Source organism: Columba livia, chromosome 2, assembly GCF_036013475.1.
Source record: "Columba livia isolate bColLiv1 breed racing homer chromosome 2, bColLiv1.pat.W.v2, whole genome shotgun sequence".
Taxonomy (NCBI): domain Eukaryota; kingdom Metazoa; phylum Chordata; class Aves; order Columbiformes; family Columbidae; genus Columba; species Columba livia.
The window spans coordinates 23,681,401-23,700,302 of record NC_088603.1 but is presented as its reverse complement, the minus strand read 5'-3'; the positions used below and the strand labels follow the sequence as shown (position 1 = coordinate 23,700,302).

General features: G+C 39.3%; 1 protein-coding gene across 14 annotated transcripts in view; it reads right to left on the bottom strand.

Annotated features, from left to right (window-relative positions):
• The window catches only part of ADAM22 (ADAM metallopeptidase domain 22), a 132,067-nt gene that overhangs the window by 10,913 nt on the left and 102,252 nt on the right, over positions 1-18,902 (bottom strand). The window contains exons 21-31 of one of the 14 annotated variants that reach the window (XM_065050979.1): positions 18,600-18,705; positions 17,405-17,521; positions 16,558-16,726; positions 15,477-15,585; positions 14,437-14,527; positions 13,145-13,162; positions 10,190-10,384; positions 7,206-7,306; positions 6,560-6,626; positions 3,374-3,484; positions 1,190-1,276 (exon numbers count right to left, since the gene is read on the bottom strand). In XM_065050979.1, coding sequence (XP_064907051.1) covers positions 1,190-1,276; positions 3,374-3,484; positions 6,560-6,626; positions 7,206-7,306; positions 10,190-10,384; positions 13,145-13,162; positions 14,437-14,527; positions 15,477-15,585; positions 16,558-16,726; positions 17,405-17,521; positions 18,600-18,705 — 1,171 coding nt within the window. The other 13 variants (XM_065050980.1, XM_065050981.1, XM_065050984.1 and 10 more) reach the window with 13 other exon arrangements.

Here is an 18,902-nt window from a genome sequence, read left to right as displayed (position 1 = left end):
ACACCAATAGTTTAAAAAAGTGACAATTTTATGTTCTTTCCAGACTTTGGGACATCTTTAGTTCTAAAAATGACTGAATACCCACTATGCTATTTAATATCTGCCAGTGTTACTATTGGAATAGAAATCTTCCATTAGCATCTCATGATACAGCTCCATCTTGTTGTTTTTTCAAATGCACACTGGACACATTTAGTCAATGTTTCTGCCATTTTGCACTCCTATTAAGTCTACTTGTGTAGCAAAATTATTGTTAGGATTCTGTTTACTCATTCTTATCATCCTTCACTGTTTTGGCTTAAGATTTTGCTTTGTATTCCTTTTCTTTGTGTTTCTATAATTCTTGTTTCAGCTTCATTTTTGATGTCAACTTACAGCTTCATGGATTTCTTTCACGTTTTATATTATTGGTCATAAATCATCTTTCATTCTCTCCTATGTTGGCTGATTTTTTCAGCTGATGCAAACATCTGTCTCAGCTGTGGGACTGTGTCTTTTGGGAATCTACTCAAATGTTCTCAGTCTCTTGATTCACACACAACAGGGAGGCCACCCACATGCATGCTGCTTCTCTTCAAATAATACATACTTTCCCCTTTCAAAAACAAGTTATATTTTTGGTTGAACGCTACACTCACTTGTAACAGATACATTAGTAGTTTGATAAATAGAGCAGAGAGTATATTCTCATACATTCAGTTTTTCAATTAAAATGTATAAATTATTTCATTGTAGGCTGAGAGTAAAATACCACTACTTTTAATTCTTTTTTCATTTAAATTTTAGTATGCACTATATAAGACAGTGGGTAGAGTCAACGTGTTATGAAACCACTTGCTTCAGCAAATTACATTCTATTTAAGTTAATATTATTTTATTAGTGATAAATATGTCTCATGCCCATAAAACACTACTTGGCATAAAATGATGAGAAAGCTACTACAAGCTATAGATGATGGTGGGAACGCATGCACTACACACACCCTTTTCAATGGCTTCATTAAAACATTCAGAAAAAGAATTGTAAATTGCACATGAAGCCAAAAACAGACATCAAAATGCAGCAAAAGCAGAGGGGCCCTCTGCACCTACAGTAACTTGTATTGTTTTATACAAGGTAGGAGTCCCAAGATATTTGTATATGCTGGAACAGCTCTTAAAAATGATACAGAATTAATTTACAAAATACCTAAAGTATGGTCCTTCAGTGTTTTTATTCACATCTTCTACCCACTTAGCTACATTATATTCTCTTTTGAACCATGGGTTTAAATACCTGCAGAAAGCAATGGAAGGAACAGAGAAAGCAGAAGAACAAGAATAGAAATCTGAGAACACACAGCACAAGCTTAGCAAGGATGTCTTCATCCCCAAAATGCAAGTGAATATGGCAAATAAATCAGTATGAATGTTGGGTGAGGACTAGGCAATGTGTACAACTGCATGAGAAAATCTGACTTGCAACAAGACTCATATGTTTGATTAATCTGGAAACTCTCAGGGATACATCATTCATTAATTGTTTTAAGGGTAAAATTCACTCCTAAGCAGAAGGCCAGCATTAAGCTCATGGTTTCAACTCCTCTCGTAATCTTGGAATAAAGATGAAGGGACATTTTGACTTTAGTTCTGCAGTTTACCTGTTGAAGACACACATTTGCACCCATCTAGAATAAATTGTAAGATAATAGCTAAATAAGCACAGAAACTTGGGCTTGGCCCTTTCTACAGGAATGAATTTCAGCCTCAGGGCTTGAACTCTTTGCCACTACAGTGGTAATTTTTACACTTATGTACAATAACCCTCTGATTTTTTCAATGATCATTTAATCTGGTAGGATCACAAGAAGTTTTAATGGACGTAGGCTGCAGAGTTATTTTGCATTTTACAGAGCAATCTTGATACCAAAACCACACCTTTCAGGAAAAAGTCTGAGCTGCATACTTACATTAATTAGATGAAAACTATGCAATAAACATGGCATTTAATTATCTGACAGTAATATTATCAGGGAAGAAAAAACCTTTTTTGTAACTGGTTTCTCTTAGCCCAAAATAACAAGATTAGCACATTTCCCCCTTTCTGTCTTTTTTTTTTGTTTAAGGGCAATGTAGAAACAGGAGTCTGGTCCAATTTAAAGTCTGTTCTTGTTGTACAATGGCAACAGTTTAACAATTACTTGTGATCACCACCTTTATGAAACAGAGACTAGCACATTCTGAAATAGGAAACAAATCATAACCGAGGAAAAAGGAAAAGGAAATTCTTCTTTCAGTTATTTTCGATATTTCTGGGCCAGTTCTCATCACCCTTATAAATAAGTGACTCTGACAACCTCACACATGGGAACAGGCCTTGCAAGGGATTGCTCATGAGTGGCGATTGGGCCAGATCATGTTGTTGAACCCCCACCACATTTCAAACCCTGTTGATGACAAAAGCAGCAACACGTTTTCAACTTCTTTTGCTCCTTTTTTGCTCTGGAACTTCTCCTCCCCGCCCCGCGCAAGCACAGCCACAGCTTTCAGAAAGTACTCGCCCTCAGCCACAGGTGCTTCTAAGTAGCTTCTTCAGCTCGCTTATTTATCAGGAATTAGGAGTGCTTTATGCTTTCCAGCTTGGGTTCTTAAAGAAAGAAAATGTCAAAAGTGGTAGTGCAGCAAGAGATCAACTGCAAGTGAAGCAACAGGCTGACACCTGCACCACCAGGAACCAACAAACTTCTGCTTCAGATTTAATTGCAGTGCGAGTACACATTTTCTTGTACTCACTGTAGTATTTTTGACTTGCTTTTTTTCATTTGAAAGGGTCTTCTGGTAACCATGAAACACTCCCAATCTGGCTTCCTGTATTAGAAAACAAAGTGTTACGTGGTATCAGGCATGCAGTTGTTGTACAACCGTGTTGCAGGGTTTCCTGGGTCTGGTTGTATTACAAACTGTTGTTTATCACCTCAATTCATCTGCTACAGAAAGGCTGAACTTGAGTTACTGCAGACCACTATGTGTTACCATTAGAAAGCTCTCAGGCTGATCTTCCTGGCCACATGTTCAATAGGAACGGCCAGAATCCACGTTTTCTTTGAGTGAGAAATTCCTCTTTAAAACACAGGTGTCCTTACACGTAAGCCTACAGCGAGACCAACAGCTCGATTTGGCTTGTAGCGCAGCATGCAACAAGGCAAAAGACCTGGGCTCAAGAGTACTCGGACTCCTCGGTGTGGCGAGGAGGAAGGTTAGCTAGCGCTGCATCAGCAGGAGCACCTCCAAGCAGTCACAGTGTTTTGCCACAGTGAAACTATTGTATACTGAGGGAAGGAACTTTTCACGGGATCAAATGGCAGCCCAGAATGCAGGGGCAGGTGAGACTGACCTGTTATCCCGACTCCCTGTTTGGGGGTGGTCAGAACCCCCTGGGCTTATGCCTTGGGCCGGGACTTCCTGGGCGAGAGAAAGCCCAGGCTCAGATGCATGGGTTACCCTGCTGCAAAAAGACAATATATAATAGAAAGTCTAAGCCAAAGTTGTTCGTATCAGTTATAACAACGAGGAAGACAAACACTTACAGGAAAAGCAGTGCAAATTAACAAAGGTCAGAATGGTTATTTGGCAAAACGCATGTTCCCCGGGACTTGTTTTAACACAAGCTCCCAATTAAACTATCGGCTTATTCAGAAAAGTCTCATTAACATTCCTGGATAACTACAATTGATTTTAATAGAAAACTTGCTTTATCAGGCCATTTCATCAAGTCTGTTTCTGAAAAAGCTGCAGAAACATTTGGCCTGTTGGCATTCCTTCTGTGTGAACTGAACCATCTGCCTTTAGTAAAGAACATAAATTTTGTCTTAAAACATCTAGAAACAATGAAAGAGATCTCAAAAGAGCTTTAGCAGTCTCCACAGAGCTATACCCTCAGCAAAAGCCTTGTTCACATATCTGTTAGGTACAAGGGGTAGCTAGCACAAAGGCATGAGCAGTATGTTTTTCAGGAACTGCCCAATGTGCTTACAACCCTCCTGTCAGTGCTGCTCATGAGGGCTGCAGAGCGCAAACCATGCTCAGTGCTTGAGAAACTTTGCTTAAATGATTAACAGCACAAGCCTCTATCTGGTGCATTGCTGTTTACAAAAAGAACTTGTCCATAGTATGTGCAGATACTGTAGACTCAAACATACGTCAAATAGTTTTGTAGACAACTGTATTAGTGCACACCTGCTTAAAAAAAAAATAAATTGCACAAGGTATGGCACAAATGAACCCAATTTTCTAGTGGTTAACTACACTGTCTCTACTACTAACCAGAGACCAACAGAGTTACCCCTTTTTTTCCATCTCAATAAGGACCCTTCACTGGACTCCCAGGGGCCACACAGGTTTCAGAACAGACTTTAATATTCTGTATTTCTCAGAGAAGATAAGAAGGTAAGTTTGTCTGGCAAAAGCCTCCGTGCATTCTGAAGCATGCTCAAATCATCTGGCATTGTTTTTTGTTTTATTAAATGAGTAAATGCTGGCCATGGTTAGACCATTCTCAGTCCATTTTCTCTGCTCACAAAGGCAGTTATCTCTAACCAGAGCCACTGTATGTCCTCGGCCATTCTCCCCATTCCCCACCAAATTGGCACACCACGGGGGTCATCCAGTGGGAGCTGTCTCTCCAAGGGGTGACAGGCTTGCCAAGGAGACTCGGACAAGCCATGCGGTCCTGTGCAGTCCAGGATAGATCCCATCAGGAGAAAGAGCATTTTCCTGTTGGGCAGGTCTCTCCCAGGAACACGCAGGCTGTGCTTCATCCCCACCAGGTCCTGCACAGCCCTGGGGAAGTGCAAGCCTTCCCTCCAGCACCACGGCTGCTGCTGGCGAGAGACACCATCACAAGCAGCAAGAATGGAAGCAGAGAATTAGGTGGAAATTCAGGGACACCTTTAAAAGAGAAAAAATATTTCCAACTCACACTGTCTACCCACTTATTTAGTGCTCCAAAGTTCTCAGAGCAAATGTATAATAAATCAGCTGAGTGGCACAGAGGAAAAAATATGCCCATTGTTGTGTTGTTTGTTTGTTTGTTTGTTTTACTGAAAATAACACTCTTCCCATCCAGTTACATTCACTCTAAGCTAAAAACAACTGATCTGGTTTCATTCTTTAGGGACCAATTCAGGCCCAGTGTACACCTCTGCTGAATGATAGAATAATGGTATCATTAATTTAATCACTTTTTTTTAACAAATTCTGTTCAAGAAATATAATTGGAAAATGAAGGAAAGCACAGGACAAGTTTCTAAAGAAAAATGTGCAATCTCATTTGTATTCTTGGAAGTCTGGTCAGATTAATTTTGCTTTTATCAAACTGTCTCATGCAAGGACAGAAGAAAATGAGTAAAATAACATGTCAGTGTTTATCAGCATAAATACCAAGAGCACAGGGGCACTTGACAGATTAACTCCTCCAAGGGATGTAGGGCTAAGATTTCTGATTCCATGTTGCCATTTTGACCATGCAATAATTGCAATGTGCATCAAGCTATTATTTCTGCAACTTGTAACTAAAGGTCTTCTTTGTGAACCTTTCTGAGCCTACTCACCTCAAGACAGTGCACTGCAGGTGGAAGAAAACTTTCAGAACAAACTCAAAATCCCCAAATCGAAGAAAGCAGGGCCCAGAGAGGAATTAGCATTATTAGTTTCCAGCAGGGTTGGTATCAAGCCCATTTGCCCATAGAGGTGCAAAGTTAGTACTAATGATACAGGGAAAAGGCCCTGTCATTGTCACCATGGTCAAAGAAGGGGTCATTCCCATGTGGTGTAAGTGCTGTAAGAGCAGGCCAGTGCTTGACAGGCCAGAGATTATGTTTCCAGCCATTCGCCATTCACAAAAGCAGTCTGAACTAGCAGTCTTAAGTACGTAAGAAGGCTCTTCCCCTATGGGGAGCACTGCACGTGAGCTCTTCAGTAACTGTAGCCAGTACATCAATTAAAAAAACAACTCTAAGCCATACTGGAAAGGTCTGGGGATCAGTTGCTTGTTAAGGACTCTCATTACTCATTTATTGCAGGGCTTACTCAAAAATGGTTGTTTCAGGCTTACAACAATAAACTTCAGGGTCCTCTCAAACCTTTCCTAAAACCTCCATGCAGGTATGCAGAGATAACAAATCTCTAACTCTGCAATGGCCCAACCCAAGGCGAAGACAAGGGTAGGAACTGGGTTATCAGAAATTCAGTATTGAACCAGGATACACTCAGCAATGGCAGTTTACTGTAGACAAAAGCCTGCAGTGATGGTGCAGGCTGCCACCATCATTGGGAATTGCTATGGAAACGACTGTGAGGAAGCCTACATAAAAAAGAAAATTGATAGTTAATTTTTAAAGAATACATAAAAAAAGGTTGAAATACATCAGCCAAACCATTTACCAGATTATCAGTCAGCAATCAGAATGAGCCACAGAGCAAAAATGCAGCTATCTACTTTTCAGTACCCTTAATCTCCATCTACAGAACACAATTATGAAAATTGTTCTTTTTGGCTTTGTTTTTATAAGTTCAGACTTACTCAGTTGAATTAGACCGTGGCCTAAATCTTTTGCCTCTGACTTTCTTTCTGTTTCCTCCTATATTACCTGAAAGAAATCAAAGGATAAAGACAGAAGGTAAAACAACTTGAAACTCACCTGTGTTCCATGCCAAACTGTATATTCATTTTGCATCCTCAGCAAAAAGAGTCATTACCTCATTAGCTCTAACCATTTAAAAGTCACAGGTCAGTCCCTCTTGATTTACGCCAGATCAGCTAAACCTGACATTTTGGTGATCTTGCTCTACTTTTTGCTGCAACTGTGCAGAGCAAAAACTCTTTCATTTCAGCTTTCATTTGAGAAAATCACTACATTTCAAGAAAAACACTAAACACTGCCTCATATTATAAAACCACACAAGCTGGCAAGAGTGAACAGACTTATTTTTCATGTTAGCTCACACTGGAGGAAGGGGAGAAATTAAATGCCATTTCTATGTGACAAAGCATTGTGCAAAAAAAAGGTACTTGTGTAGGTGCTGCTAAACACCAATTCCAGGTTAATGACAATTAGCACTATTTTAAGTAGTCCCTCTGCTGTCCTAAGATCAGCCAAACTTTCAGCAGCACAGCAATGGCCCAGAGGTTGGTTTTGACGGTGGCCAGCACAGAGGTTTGCACTTACCTTGCCAAGAATTACTCCTAGGCCTCCCATTTTCACAAATGTCTGAAATATGTTTTGTGTCTGGGATCCTTTCACTCCAGGAGTGAGATAATCCATTTGACCTGGAATAGGAGGACTCAGATGTGGTTATTGTTAAGGGTATTGTCTCACGTCAGCATTAGCTCAGTGGTTCAGAGAGTCACATTCCTGAGGCCAGTGACATAACACCACCTAAGGTCTGTCTGCACTAGCAGAGCATCCAGGATTTGGGGTTAAACCCTGCAGTTACACCTCAGAGCTGTCCCTGCTGCGGTCTGGTGTGCCCACGTTCAAGAGCCAGGCTCCAGCACCGCTTTCTCACATGTCTGCTGTGGAAAACACAAACACCTGCGCACACTGGATTTTCTCTGGATTTGCAACTCTGCCCCAGTTCTTAGCTGCAAAATGCTCTTCCAACTGTGCTCATCTTGAGGTTTTTTAATCTCACAGTCAAGCACACCCTGCCTGCAGGCTGCCCACTCCCTCCTCGTGCTGCTGCAGGGAAGCCAGGGCTGCTTCCATCACCCCACTGACACCAGCCTCAAGGGCCCAGGAGCCTGGGACAAGCATCCTCCCACCCACAGCTGGTAGCTCCAGTGGAGGGGTAATTCTGCCTCACTTTTGCCAATTTTCAATTTTTATTATATTTTGTCAGCCAGTCACTGCAGTATATATTTCTAAGGCTAAACTCAAAGCTGAAACAGTCTTTATATCTAAGTGCCTGGTGCAAACCAAAGGTTTTATTTCCTCTTGTATTCCCCCTAAGAACCAGACGTGTGCATGGTGATGTCCAACACATGGGGTTTTGCAACAGGCTCCCTCCTGTTGAACTAGAGCAGCTGCTCAGCTGTCTGCCATGAGATCTCCAACTATTTCCAAAAGAGAAGAAAACAAGAGGAAGTTGAAAACTGGTCAGACTAGATGCCTTATTTATTAGAAAGAAGTTTTACTTAGAGGAGCTATTTGTGTAGTTGCTATGTCTGGATACTGCATTTTTCAGTCTCTGCTTTCCTTGGAGGGCAGTCATCTGAGAGATGCTCTTCAGTTTCCAGAAGACCAAGCTAATCACAGCCATGCTGAAGTAGGTCCACAGTTTCATTAATTCAAACTTAATTACAGCATGAAAGGTCTGAGAATCAACAGATCCAGATTTTTTAATCATTTTCTTCTCCTAAAGGTCTATTTTCAGGTTCATAAACATCTTGCTATATACTGGTTTTGGTGTTTGCTATTTTTTAATAGTAAGTGTTATCATAAAGTCACATCTTACTCCTTGAACATCCTCTGAATACAAACTAACACTTCATGGTGCTTTTCAGCACAGAGAAGCCCAGACAGCTAATGGCCCAGTCACCCTGACATCTCCCAAGAGAAGCCATCCCGCTCTGCACACAAAGCAAATCAAAATCAGCTTGGAAGGTAGGAAATAGCACTCTGGGCATTCAAACAGAAGGACTATGTCAGTACAATGTTAATGGAATTTTTGTCAGACTTCTCCAGACTTGAAAGAGGCACAACATACCTGAACTGGTGGTGGGGAACAACAAAACTCTCTAGTACAGACAGACCTTAGAAACCATTAGCTTTTTGGAACAAGCAATAAACAGAGACATGAAAGAAATGAAGTATGAAAATAAACACAGATACTACATGAAAGAAGAAACACGTTAAATTACATTCATTTAAAAATAAACTTTTTTCTTAACTGGTATTTGAAACTGCTTACAAAAAGCTACAAAAACTTGCTTTCCCAGTATTTTTTCAAAATTTTATCTGAATGAGAAAAGATTCTCCAACACAAACAGTGCATCATTTAAGATTAATGCTTGCTCCCTGAAAAAAATAATATATCCACTCACACATTAAAAAGCTGATTTAAAAAAATCTAAATCCTTAATCAATCACTATTACAGTTTTCCTAATAACATATTCATTAGAACAGACTGAAGGAAGTTGTTTTTAGGATCAAGCTGCTACACCCAAACAGCAAATGTCACTGCAAATGTATCCCCTTCCATACATTTCTCTTCACTCTCTTTGAAATAACTTCATCAACTGCACAGTTACAGACTTCTCAGCAAGACAAGAATTGAGAATTGCTGGTTTCTCATGAAGCAGTTCGGCATTGTCTATCCTTCCTACGACATGGGGCTTGTAAATTGGAGATTTTCATAATTACAGGATCTCAAACTGCAGAGGGATGGTGAGCATCATGACCTAATGACCTAAGCAATTAACAAATGACTCTCGATGTTTTTCAATGAATTTTCCATTTTAAAATGTTCTTGTTTTTTTCTTAAGTAACCAGAATAATAATGGAATTCATGAAATCTGATCAAGGACAAAATCTAATGGTCTCCTCCGTTACTCATAATAGTAAGCACAAAACTACAGAAAGTTTTTGTAGATAATTTTCTAAGATAACACTTAATGACCATTTAGTATTAGCCTAGTAAGCGGAAAAAAATGCAAGCACCGTCATCTTTAATGTGAGACAGCAAGAATATTATCCAGAAGTTTAGGTCGACTCAGTGAATTAACGACACTGACAAACAGAGATATAAAATAGCATTTATATTGAACACTTTATACATATTATTGAAGCAAGACAGTTTTCCTTTTCTTTGATTACATGACCATGATCTAAAAAATTGTAGGGTTTTTTTGGTTTTGGTTTGTTTTGTGTTGTGGGGGCTTTTTTGGTGGGTTTTTTTCTTTTTTTTTTGGTGTTTGTTTGGGGTTTTTTTGAGCCAACAATTTAATTATTACCGTCTACTTGAAAACAATTCTCAAGCAGGGAGCTGATGAAAATTTGATTCACTGAAAATCAGTTTACAATGGAAAACTGTTTATTCCATCCTATTTGTAATAATTAGCAGCTCATGGCATGTGATATTTCAATCAGTAATCAAAGGATAAAGGATGCTATTTCAAACATTCCACAAAGAAAGAAGAAAGAATCAAACCTGCTGCAAAACAATGAAATGTTCTGACTAATGGAATAATGGGTGATGGAACAGGTAGAAATCTGAAAATGCGACAGAAAAGCAGACCTCTTCTTAGAACTAGATGCAGAGTTTGTGCTGACTCCAGGAGGCATGTCGCTATAAAAAGAGTCGGCCTCTCCAGGCTTTTTTACATAATCTCCCTGGGGTATTTGTCTAAAGTATAATAAACATCGTAGAGTCAGAAAACGTGACAGGCATCAGCATGCACACAAACATGCACAAAAATTAGTTTAAAAGAAAGAGGCGAGGCTACTGATCCATGAGGAAACTTAACCACACACAATATACCTATTAATAAATAATTCAACCATCTAAGAGAAAACTCCCACGTACTTCTGGTATATGCAGAAAAGTGGATTATGTGGTTTTGGTATGGGAAAACAAGAAACATTTTGCTGATAAACTCTGATCATAGTTTTCAAAGTGAATAGTCTGTGGTTCTTGAGACATTGGAAACCAAGTTCAGATGTTTCAAATGGTTCATCACTCTGGTTGTGAAAAGCATCCCCAGGTGCAGTATAAATACTGCAGCCTCAGCTGAATGCCACCTGCATCAAAAAGGGGTTCAGGAAAGTGAATGGTTTTTTCCTTCTGAGATAGATGCTTTCCACTTAATTTCTGTGATCATTACTGAATCCAAGAATAGCAACCTGTTGAGTTGTTTAGACCTCAGGATGAAAATACCCTCCAGTTTATTTACTGTTCTCTTGTGCAGGGGACCTCACACCAGCGTCAGAGGTTCTCAGCTTCTCACAACAGACTTACCACAACAGACTCAGTCTGCCAAGACGCATAAAAAGAATGACACACACATCCTTTTCCATCACTAGAAGCTCGGGTTTGGTGCATGACACTATCTATGCAGTAGAAAGTCCTAATCAAATTATGCATCTTTTTTACAGATGGTGAGTTCATTGCCAGCAGAAAAACTGCTGTGCAAATATTCCAGTCACAGTTCCAAATTGCAAAATCCTCCCTAGTACAAGTACTTACTCTGAAAGTTGCCTATATCGTAATACCAGCAGCTTAGTTATCTATTCAGCCTTGCACTTTCCAAGGCCTTTTTGCTTTAGTCTGCCTCATTAAGATGCACATTTATCAGAAGGCTGATTCACATTCAACTTGTGTCCAACTACAGACCTGAGCTGGGCTCTTTTCATTCCATATCTGAATTTCTAATGCTCCTGAAGTATTTAAAATATAGAAGTATATGGCACATAAATCATTAGTGCAATGCAGTACTTCCACACTATCTCTTCTAACACGTTTTGAGTCCTGGTTCTTGTTCTGTTCCAGAGCAGGTACACCAGTGTGTTCAGCTCTGCTCCTCAGAGTTCCTCCAGCAAACTGTGCTCTCACCACCCCATCAGAAATTACTCCTCCCATGTAACTGTGCCCTTTAAGCCACACTATCCCAGCTGGCAGAATCCTTGCTAATCTGCTCTTTTGATTATTTTCAGTCTACTCACTTCAGTTGCTTAGTACTACCAAATATCATTCCTTATGTAATGCTCGAAATACCTCAATGGCTTGTTTTCATCTTTATTCAAAGACTAATTGTAAAGAATTAAAAAAAAAAAAAGGACACTGGAAACTCTGGTGGATGTCTGTTTTTTCGACTTATGGAACGCTCCTTGTACATAACCAAAATTATTCTATTTAGAAGTCAATGTACATAATTTCGCTTACGCTGGTTTCCACTCTGTCCATGCCCACAGACACAGCCGCAGACTGACCGCATATTCACAGCTCTCTGTCCATATACCAATTTCTGGAGATTTGACAACATTGGATTGATTAATATTCTAACACAAACATGTATGGGGCGGTTTCCTTCTGTATTTTGAACTTCTGGCTTCTCTGTCCTCAGCCAACACTGAAACATCCATAGTAGAGTGACTCGATGACCTGTTAGTCAGTGCTTGTAGATACATCACATGCCATTGTGCAGCTCCAAATGCTCAAACTCTGCCTTGATTGCACTGGGTGACATTAGCTACCCTCTCCATAAGGCTCAACTTCAATAGCTTTGCATTTTCCATGTTACTGTTCCTGCCACCTATCTGACCTTGTACTACCCAAAGAAGCACTTGGTGGAGCTTTCCTGCTTTTTACCAGTATTCTAAGCCTGGCAGAGAAAGCACTTACACAGTCAGGGGAAATGGAGAACAGGCACAATAGGTACCAGCAACAAACAAAGCAGCAGCTTGGACCAGGACGTGGTGATACAGGCAGAAAACAGGAGAATCTGAGAAACTCTCTTATCTGGGGGGAACTGGGAGACGAAGGAGTCAACTCCTTTCCAGAAGACTGGTCTGCCAGGGACTGATGAAGGGAGGTGGTCTTCCAGGAGCCACACCTGAGTCACAAGGAACTGTTCGGATTTTGGCCACAATAATGAAGGGGTGAAAGCTCAGCCCTGTGCTGAAGACAGGATTGTGCTCTAGCTACAAATCAGTCGAACAGGGTGGAGGGAAGAAATGAGCTCTCCATTTGCACAGCAATTTAAATGCATTGTATTTTTAACTGCAAAGAAGCTCCAGAAATGAATTTGTCTCAAAAGGTTCCTGAACATCATGTTAATATTAATTATTCAATTTTCAGCCTCCCAAGAACACTTTCATCTCCAATAGCAGATTTTCAGTCTGTCTTATTGGAAATATTCTCCTGTTTTCCTGAATAAAATAGTCTGTCTCTGAAGTAAACACTATATTTACTACTGAGTCCAGTGAAATCAAGATTTCAAGTGATGCCTTTATAGAAAAAAATATCAAATTCATATATTCAAGGAAATATTCTTTAAAATATCATCATACATCACTTTATTTTCTTTATAGCATGTAAATGAGCAAGAGAGAAGAAAAACTATTTCCAGAACTTTATAATATACATTCTATTACTTTTATCACATACCTCTGTCTTCTGTAGTTTCTTTCCACACAAAGAAAAGAGAAGAGAAAGAAAGAAGGAGTTATCAGTATGCAGGCATATATGGTCAATAAAAGAAACATAAGGTATGCAGAATGAAAATTTTGCTCAAAATATTTCCATAGAAAATGCTCCTGAAATAAACATAAATACACTAAATCAGAATAAACAAGGAAAATACATTAATGTTGACAGCTAAAGTCAGTGCTGAGTTCACGTGCAGTTCATGATCAGTTTAAGTCTATTCACTGTGATGCTGCCAGTGAAAGCCGCACTTTTGCCCTCCACCTCCAAAAACTGATCCCACTGGATGGACGTAATCTCAAAATGAGCCCTTAACTTTTGGAGTTATACTCAAAACAGAAGTCTAGATTTTCAAATAACTGCCAGAAGCTGAGAGTGATATACCATGACAGCATAAGCCACATTTTTATTGTCCTAATCTTAATGTTCTTTTCCAAGTGCTTATTTTCTTATGTATTTTTGAGCTGCCCTCAGTCTGACAAACGAGCAGGGGATTTGCCTGTTTGTTATGCCAAACTTGTGTCCCAGCTATAGCACTGCCCACGTCTGAACCTGCCCTGCCCTCCAAGCACAGCCAGGACCTGTGGAGGAAGGACTTCAAGAGCCAACCTCAGTCAAACACAAGTGACAAAGTAAGTACCTTGAATCTTTTTTTAATACATGCAAAAAACCTCAATCACTCTGTTTTTCAGAAGAAATTCACAAAAAGAGAAAAAAAAAAACAGGTTAAAATAATCTATTTCGCCTCTTAGCGAGCGGAGCACTAACAGCTCTACACCAGGAGAGCACTTGCACCTTATTTGCAAACTACAGATCGACCTCTTTTACCAAAAAACATGCTTGAATTAATATCGGGTTAAGGTGACTGAATATAAACATCTGTTTAAGGAAGCCTATGGTTAAATGCTTCATTAATCTTGCTAAATTTACTTCATCATTAGGATATAGTTATAGTTGAATCGTACTCTATTATTGTATTGCCTTTGTCAGATATAGTAAAATAATAATCTGATCATCTATGAAAAGAGAAAAGAAATAACTAAGAAATAGATTTCAAACCTGGATCAAGCTCTCCTACACCACATACACATGTAAGAACTACTTGAAAAATGCCAATACTATAAAAATGTATAAATATAATCCAACTGAGATTTTTTTTACATTATGTTTTAATTGTTCTTGTCATAACATAATCAGCTATCAGATGAAATAAACATATCTTAACAGTATTAAGAAGAACACAATTTACTTACTTGTAACCCCAACCAGTTATTCCTAAAACGAGAGCCAACACTAAAATGGTGCCAGCAATAGCCCCTATTATTATATTTGTGCTAACAACACCTGGAAACAAAAGAAAGGGGAAAAATATACAGGGTTTTAGGAGAAAAATATCAAAAAAACAGTAAATGTACTGTCTTTCAAAAACCTGCCTGGACAACTTTCCCTAGGCTGATTAATCGTAACCAGTGATATAATCTTGAAGTATAGCATGAACATAACAAGATCATTTGTAAATCAAGCTTTGACCTCCATGTCTGTTTCCATTAACTGAACTCTTGCTACATGGGAAAGTTGTGCCAGGTTTGCCAATATAATGCTATCCCTATTAAACTACTGTAGCTTACACCCTTTTAACGTGCCTGGCAAATATATGCCTACATTGGAATAAAAGTGACTTTTTTATTTGTTTTTGCTCAAATCCCTGCCACAACTGAAGAAACTAACCAAAGAGACATTCTGAACATGGTAAAACTGTCCCTCCACAAGGATTTATAATGAAGATATTCACACCCTCACTTTTCCACAATATCTTTCTCTCTTATGCAAGCCTAAAGATGAATGAAAACTTTCAGTCAAAAAATGTAAAAACCTAAAATTTCTGTGCCACGTAATGAAAAATTGACTCTTCAAATAAAAAACAGCCATGTAAGTAACACTACCTTTCCATCTAGATGTGAAAAGTCCCAGTAACTTCTTGCTTGTCCTAATCTATCAATATATTTAATAAGGCAACCAGATGATTGGGACAAGCAAGGTACAACTGGACACACTGGTACCAGTCTTGAGAGGTGCACTAAATGCTTGTGAGTGGCACTGCTCACATCCAGCCCCAGGTCTGTGATCTTATTCACGGATACCAAGTGTTTCTGCTGCAGGAGGAAGAGAAGGAAATGAGGCTCCTAATGCTGCATTGAATGCTCACTGAAAGAGCTGGAGATCTACTTTTGCTTAATGACCCTTCCTCAAACCTGAACTTTTCCAGTTATTGGTAAAAATTATAACAACATACCTTTATTGATGGCATCTTTATCAAAAAACATGTCATCTTTGATGCGAGAACTGCAGTCATCTCCTCCCCAGAATCGATCACAGACACACTTTATTTCATTGCTACAAACCTGCAACCAAAAGTGTAGCTCAGAATAATGTAATAAAATTAATCTGTTCCCACAGTTAATACTGACAGTATAGGTACAGTCATATAGGACTGATTTTGTCTGCCTGCAAAATTTTGCAAAAAACTTGTAATATACCCCAATGTTAATTCATGTATTAGACATAAATGTATAAAATGTATTATTATACCTTATATATAAATATATGTAAGTATATATGTATATACAAATATATATTAAGTACATTAATATATTTAATGTAATGTTTATTTAATAGAGACATTTATTATCGCTTTGAGAGACTGAACCTCAATGATTTTCTGTGGTTTTTTTAAATATGATTAAGTGGTTAATTACACACTGTAGTGTAGTGTAGAAGACAAAAGACATTATAAGAGAACAAGAACTTTGATCTCAGCTCAGCTGTAGGGACCTGGATATTGTTTCAAGCTGTGTGAGGGACAAAGGGACTTGCCAGTGCCACATAAAAGCCATAGGCTGTGAACCAAGCAGAGATGCTGCCACTACCCAAGAGCCAGCTGATTGTCGTCCTGAGCAAAGTAACTCACAGCAAACAAAATCCAAAACCTTTATGAACATTCTTGGCTCATGACATAATACAGACAGAATTAAAAAGAGCACTTGGAAGCACAGAAACCCAAGTTTCTCAGTTCTTAAACCTTTATATTCTCCAGCACATTGCCTGAGGAAACATCAATCAAGTTAGCAGAAGTGACAGTAGAAGAATCAACTGAAAAAATTTTTGCAAACTAATGCATAGTTACTGTGACTCATTGTTTAAGATGCATTATGTTTATTTATGTGCCTCCTCCTCTTTTCCTTTTCAAATACTTCTCCAGTATAAAAACTTCTAGAGTCATGCTGCTGGCTTCCTGAAAGGTCTAGCTAGTACACTACATAATGCCAGATACTCAGCAAAAACAGAAAAAAGGATTAAACAGTACAAGAACATACACCATGTCCTGAACAAATTTGGCTGTCTGTGGTGCCTGGGCAGGTGCTGAAGTTGAAGGCCTCGATGGGGAGGCAGCGATGATCAAGGCACACCATGTTCGGCCCGCACGGTGTCCCATTCTCCACATAGCCCAGGTCAGTCTCCTCATCGAGCTTCACGTGGCCACCACTGCAAGACAACCAAGAGGACCCTGGAGACGTGTTCTGATTAGATGGGACTGCTTGAGAAACTGGGCTCTGGGCTGCTGCCTTCATTTCTGTCTGCGTTATACAATGCCCAGATTGAGCACTGGCCCTAACGTGAAACAAACCAAAACATAGTATATCTACACCAAACAAATGTAATGGCGAAAACAAATACCATTTGTCCTGGGTAAGAGCTAGCTTGGATAAAACATTGAGTTTACTTCTGTAGGACTTTGTTTTATCTGACAGTTGTGTGAGGCTATGAGAACACAACAGGTCTATAACTGGGATTCAAATCACATATGGTAATGTATTAAGCTGCTAGTTAGCCTTGGCAGTGCAGGCATATGTCCAAGTATTTTGAGTACATTAAGTACTTCACAAACATCAAAATATGTAAAATCACAAGGCCAGAGAAAAGCATTATGTCTCTACAGGTGAAAGCGGCTACTACGCACAGGGGACTGCAAAACAGCTGTAATCCCCACATGCAGCCAAGTTCCTGAAGCTCAACAAAAGTTGAGCTAGAATAACAGTTATGTGTTAATAAGAAGAATATTGTAATGGTAACAGTCATTCTCCACTTAGGAATGAGAAAGCTTCTTTTCCATGCAAGATGGATACTGATCATCTCTGTTTTGTTTTCAGGATTTCCAGTTACCTGCAATTGTAGACCTTTCCAAACTGCAAGATTGACGATGTGATTTCACCATCGAGTTCTCCAAGTCTGGGCACACTGGATATATTGGAGCACAGAAGGTATCCACAAAGCACATCCCTGCATTGAGAGAATAAACAGATACCCACTGAAAAAAAAAAAAAAAAAAATCAAGGAAAACGGCCAATGAAAAACAAAGCGGTTTTCCTCGCTTGCTTTGTAACATGTTTGTTATTCTTTGCTTTTCTCCCACTGGCAGTAACTCCCATAAATAATGTCCTGTTTCCCAAGAAAATTATTCTCCTCGGAGCTTAGACTGGGAAGAGTGTCTTTTTTAAGATGTATTATCAAAATGTTCCGAGTAATAGCAAGCAGAGAGCTGTCAAGAACAAACCACATCAAATTGATTTAATATTCTATTAAGATACAGTAACTTGCCCTACAGCAGAAGCACTATTTACTGGCTTTAAGCAAACTCTCATATGACACGTATATAAGAGAACTAGAGACTCCAAGTTTAATTCAGCTGTTGAAGGGTCTTTACAACCCATGTGTGGAAACTTGTGCACTGTCTGGCCACTCCCATATTACTGAATATTTTTTACTCCTGAGTTTGTAAAGGAACAAAAGTAAGGTTATCAAATCTGCACAAAAAAGTAAGAAAGGACAGTAGTTCACTTGTAGGCAGGACAAGAATTCAAATGGTATTGACAGAATGGAGAACTCATCTGAAAAAACGGGGTGTGGTTTGATGAGGACTGGAGAAAGGTTCAGAAATAGACAGAAATAATCAACTGCATAAATACAGAATGTGAAACAATGGTTTAGGCAGCCACTTGCAGGAAAATATGCGGAGGGTTACAATATGGTGAAAACTGAACCCAACTTAGCAATGCAATGGCACAGCTTAAAGGGTGAATGCCACAGAGACGAGAAACCACAGGCTGCTCTCCCCTGCACTGCTAAGCCTCACCAAGAGTCTGAAGACTACTCTTGGTCCAAGTGCTCCCAAAGCTCAGATGGTGCTCTCTTGTCAGACATCATCTCCTCTCCCTACAGAATTTCCTGCACTAAGGTCCACAGAAGAAGGCCTGAAGTGTGTTCTGTACAGAGGCTTTTTGAGCCTCTTCATGCCAGCAAAGAACTAGATCAAGGATAAAAATGTCACACCAGTTGTTTCCTAAATGGATCAACTTACTGCTTATTGCACTGTATCCAGGAGTCCTTGTCTCTTCCACAGTTTCCTTTCTCAGTCCCTTCAATGTTCAGCTTCTCATAGCAGTACCTGTCAGCAGCTGTCACTTCTAAAAAGAGAAACAAATCTCTTCTAAGATGATGAAGACTACAAAAAGCCAGGTGTTTGGAAATGAAGATGCACACTCAAAGCAAGCAGGGATCCCCAGTCTGTGAACTGCAGTACCAACAGTCTGTGAAACTCCGCACAGTTTTCTCAATTGAAAGATTTATGTTGGCACCACAGAACTGTTTTATGATTTCATTC